Source organism: Hipposideros armiger, unplaced genomic scaffold (genome assembly GCF_001890085.2).
Source record: "Hipposideros armiger isolate ML-2016 unplaced genomic scaffold, ASM189008v1 scaffold_357, whole genome shotgun sequence".
Lineage (NCBI taxonomy): Eukaryota > Metazoa > Chordata > Mammalia > Chiroptera > Hipposideridae > Hipposideros > Hipposideros armiger.
This window is the reverse complement of record NW_017731707.1, coordinates 1,048,370-1,053,192: the sequence shown is the minus strand read 5'-3', so window position 1 is coordinate 1,053,192 and position 4,823 is coordinate 1,048,370. Positions and strand designations below refer to the sequence as shown.

General features: G+C 46.2%; 1 protein-coding gene across 1 annotated transcript in view; it reads right to left on the bottom strand.

Annotated features, from left to right (window-relative positions):
* The window catches only part of METAP1 (methionyl aminopeptidase 1), a 66,681-nt gene extending 62,493 nt beyond the window's left edge, over positions 1-4,188 (bottom strand). Inside the window, exon 1 of the mRNA XM_019661648.1 lies at positions 3,937-4,188. Coding sequence (XP_019517193.1) covers positions 3,937-4,050 — 114 coding nt within the window. The 5' untranslated portion in view covers positions 4,051-4,188. The remainder of the gene's footprint in view (positions 1-3,936) is intronic.
* Between the last annotated feature and the right edge of the window lie 635 nt (positions 4,189-4,823).

Below are 4,823 nucleotides of genomic sequence, written 5' to 3'. Positions count from 1 at the left end.
TGGTGGGACTGCAGACTGGTGCAGCCACTATGGAAATCAGTATGGAGGTATCTCAAAAAACTGGAAATGAAACTACCTTATCTCCCAGCAATTCTACTCTTGGGTATCTATCCAGAGAAACCCAAGATGCTAATTCGAAAAAATATATGCACCCTTATGTTTATTGCAGCGCTATTCACAATAGCCAACACTTGGAAACAATCGAAATGCCCATCGATAGATGACTGAATTAAGAAACTATGGTACATTTACACTATGGAGTATTACTCAGCTATAAAGACGAAAGAAATCGTACCATTTGCAATGATATGGATGGACCTAGAGAACATTATGCTAAGTTAAATAAGTCAGTCAGAGAAAGACAAATACCATATGCTCTCACTTATATGTGGAAACTAAAGAACTGAATAAACGAGTAATGTAAACAGAAATAGTCTCAGAGACACAAAGGAAAAACTGATGATTGCTAGATGGGAAGGGGGAGGGGATGAAGGGGAAGGGACAAGACAACATAAATTGGTAACTACAATATGGCCTGAGGGACAGAAAAGACAGTTTGGGGAATATAATCAATAATGTTGTAAATATTTTTTAGGGGGCCAGATGGACTCATGTCTTGTTAGGGAGACCACTTCATAGATGGTGTAGAGGCTTGACTACTGCACTGTACATCTGAAGCGGCCATTGAATAACATTATATGTCAACTATAATTTAATACCTATATAGTCATGGGATGTGGAGTAAAGTGTTGGAATGCAGTCAATGGAATTGTAATATATATGTATGATATTGGGGGTGGGGGGGCCGGGGGTGCAGGGAGGGAGGTTGTCACTTTGTGAGGGATGAAAAGGATAACTATTACATTGTTCTGTACACCTGAAACTACTAGTACTACTACTGCTACTACTACTACTAATAATAATAATAAAAGGATGTAACAGAAAACAGAGATGTTAACTTATTTGCCCCAAATCACACAGCTAGTAAATGATGGGAGTCGTGGTTCAAATACAGCAGCCTATCTCTCTATTATGCCTTTTGATACATTTATTCATTGATTCAAACATTTGACCACCTACTGCATACAGACAGAGCACTGTGTTGAAAAAATGAGGATAGGGCAGTGAACTAGATAGTTCATTCATGAAGCTCACCTCAATCAGAGATTGAAATACAGATAAATAAGAAAACGAATAAGATAATTAGATTGTGTAAAATAATATAGAGGAAATAAACAAGGTGGTGTGACAGAGTAACTGGGAAAGGCTTATTTCTATTATGGCCTCCTGTAATTTTGTTCTCAGTTTGTCCCCAGTGACAAGCTGGCCAGACAGTAACTCTGGGGACCAAAGAAGCAAGGAGTAGAAAGAAGACAGACTGCTCATAGTGAAGATTATCAGAAAAGTAAGAAGCCGTCCGTAGTTGCATCACAGATGTGGAAATTGGTTTAGGAAAAGTTAGTGATTTGATCAGTCTCAAGCTGGAACCAAAAGAACTGCTGTGACTTTAGAAGACAGGTGACATTTTGGGTGAAGGAAAGAGTGTAAGTATAGCCTCTGATTAGAGCAAGAGAATAAAGCTGGACTCAGAAGAGGTTCCCTGATTATGGGGCTAGAATCCTGCAAATTATGGTAATTCTATTTATTATGGGTGGGGGGGGGGTCAGTATAATTAAACTGTGCTAGGCTAGGGGAAAACAATCTGTACAAAAGGTTTTGTTTGGATAGGTTTTGTGGGTGTTTGCACAGTGGGGAACTATTGGGTTGTCGGAAAAGTCATGACATATTTTTTTCTATGTTTTTTGTTGCAAAAATGCGTCATGACTTTTCTGACAACCCAATACAATAGAGAAATGAATTAAGACACCATTACAACTGACTTGGTGAGAAATTTTAAAAACTGACCATAGGGAAGTGGTAATAGGAATGAAGAGACAGCTGTGAGAACAACTCAGGATATCTTTGACTTACAGGCATAGCAATGATACCAGAAATATACCTAGGAATCCAACATAAAATAAAATAAATCCAATCCTACAATACTGAATAAACCCTGCATGTTTTCAAAAGTGTGTTGGAAAATTTCCACAAACCCCAATGAGCCAATGTTCTTTCTACTGAATACCACGCCTAAGAAAATACCACCTATACTTAATGAATATAGTTTCATAGAATCTTTTAAAAATCTCAACAGATGTCTGTACATATTCATTCATTTAGTATCACAAAATGCCACCTAATCTTAAATGCAGAGTAAATAAACCACATTACTCTACTCAGATGGTACACAATTTCCAAAAGCAAACTATTTGTTTTTTTGTTTTAAGTCCAGGTCCTATGTAGGCCTCAACAAACTAGAATTTGAAAATTATTTTGAAGAAACAAAAGGACTCATACCAGGTTTAGCAAGCTGAGTAGTTTCACTGCTATTTTTAGAATGAGCAACATTTCTCCATGTGCAACTTTTTCCAAATGATATAACAAGGTCAAGGATCATATCCTATCTAAAAACAAGACCTATACAACATAGCTAGGATCTCTTACAATGGACTGTACAAGTGTTGTGACTTAAGGATTTTATCTACATGTTTATTTTGCATACAGCTTTATGTTTATATGTTTTATCTTTTAAATATTTGCATTATTTGTATTTATTGTTCTTATATGTTTTCATTTTATTCATTTATATTTTTATATATGGCAATGTCCACATAATACTGGCAGCCTTAAAAAAATGCCTGACATTTTACCAGCATTTCACATTCACTTGATATTCTGGGCCTCAGAATAACTTTGTGAAATAGTAACAGTGTTATCTTCCCCTGTGCAGTGGTGGGACTGGAGTTCAGAAAGATTGGTCACTTGACTAGTTCAAGATTACAAAGTAATTGGCAAGGGCAGGTCGCTGACCAGGCCTTCATTCTCCCTTCATGCTCTTCTCCCCCCAGGACATTACTTGAATATTTAATACTTGGATATACATGTGTCTCTCTTCAACAAACCAGGACTGTAAGAGCCATACCACTGCCGTCCGGCCAAAACCTGAGTGTCGAAATGCAGCCGGAACACTAATACTTTTCAGTAAACATAAACACGAGTACACGTTTCAGTCCGGACCCCATTCAATGCTGGGTTTGGCTCTACTGCACAAAACTTATTAAAAATACACTACAGCCTTAAAGCATACCCTTAATGAACCGTCCTTTCCACTCAGTGGGAAATTCAGTCAATGCAAAAGGTGACTCATACCGTTAATTTATGGCTTTCTAAATTAATAATTTTGGATGCCAAAGGAAAATAATTAATTCCACAGACCCCTCTCCATCCCCACTCCCAAAGTTGCTTAAGTGTCAAAGCGCGGCAGTGAAACACAAGGACAGAAGTTGGGGCTGAAGCAAGCATTGCTGCTCCGAGGCTCCCACAGTCCCCAGGCAACTCATCCTCAAAGCCCAGCGAGTCTCTTCCGACCCCCAATCCCGCCGGGACCAGAGTGACTACCCATCCCGGAGCCCCCCGCGACCCAAAACCAGAGATGCCCGGAGCTGCGGCAGCGGACTCGCACGGCTGAGGCTGCCCCCTTCCCCCGGCGCCCCACCTGTCCTGGGTAGCCCGCACACCTGGCAGCCCCTGCCCCGGCAGATACATGCGCGGCGGGAACCGGTCCACCCTGGACAAGTCCGCTTCCGCTTCCAGCCCACATGGCCTCGGCAGACCGCGCCCCGCCCCCGCGTGCGCCCGGCTCGGCCCCTGTCCCGGAGGGCCCAGGACTGCTGGGGGCGGACGGGGGCGCCGGCGCTGCGGATGCGGGGAGGAAGCGCAGCCAGCGCGCCCGCCGGGGGAAGAGGAGGAGCGGGTCGCGACCTGCCGCGAGGGCTGGCGGAGAGGGAAGGGGAGGGGGTCCGGCCGCGGCGACTCCGCGGGGTAGCGGGCGTCTACCTGCGAACAAAAGTACGAGCCCTGGATGCCCAGCTTGATGCAGGTGGGACACTGGAGCTTGGCCTCGCTGCTGCAGCCGTCCGTCTCGCATACCCGTGTCTCCACGGCCGCCATGCTGCCCGGCTGCTGGAGGAGCGCCTCACCGAGGAAGAGGAGGAGGAGGGAGGGAGGAACCGCTGGGTGGAGGGAGGGTTGGGGAGGGGAGAGAGGCCGAGCCGGGGGAGGAGCTCGGCCCAAGGGCCTGGGCGCGGAAGGAAGAGGACTGCTAGACCTGCCCAGACCACGCTGCGCGCCCCGCCCCCGGCCCGCGCGCGCAGCTGGCGCCCCGCCCCCCGCCCTCGCCCCGCCTCCCCGCGGTGGGCGAGCACGTGGGGGCAGCGAGGCAGCTTGGCGACCTCCACCTGCGCGGCACCCACCCGCTTGGTCTGCCCCTGGAGAGTGGGACCTCCCAGCGCCGGGCAGAGAAGGCCAGGTGAGGCCCGCGAGAAGAGGCCCACATGCCTCGAGTTCTCTGTGCCTGGAAGAGGCAGATGACCAGTCGTCCCTTACTGGATCCCAGTGTCCTGAATGTCCCCCACGCTCTCGGGCGGTTGGAAAGGGCGCTCCACTCCTTTGCGTTAGTCCACCCGGCAGCTCCTCGGAAACGGAAAAAAATTCCCTTTTTTCAGTTCTATTTCTTACTGTCAGCTCTGAGGCCTAAGGACTACAGCTCATTCATAAAAAGAGGAGCCAGAGAGTTATCTTGGAGGACGTGGGCTGGGGTTTGCATCGTCCCTCCCTCGTGCCCGATATTTTTTTCACACCACTCCTATCCGTTCATAATCTCCAGTGCTAGTAATAGTAATACAACAGCTATTAGACAGTCAGTACAAACTTTAGTTATATTT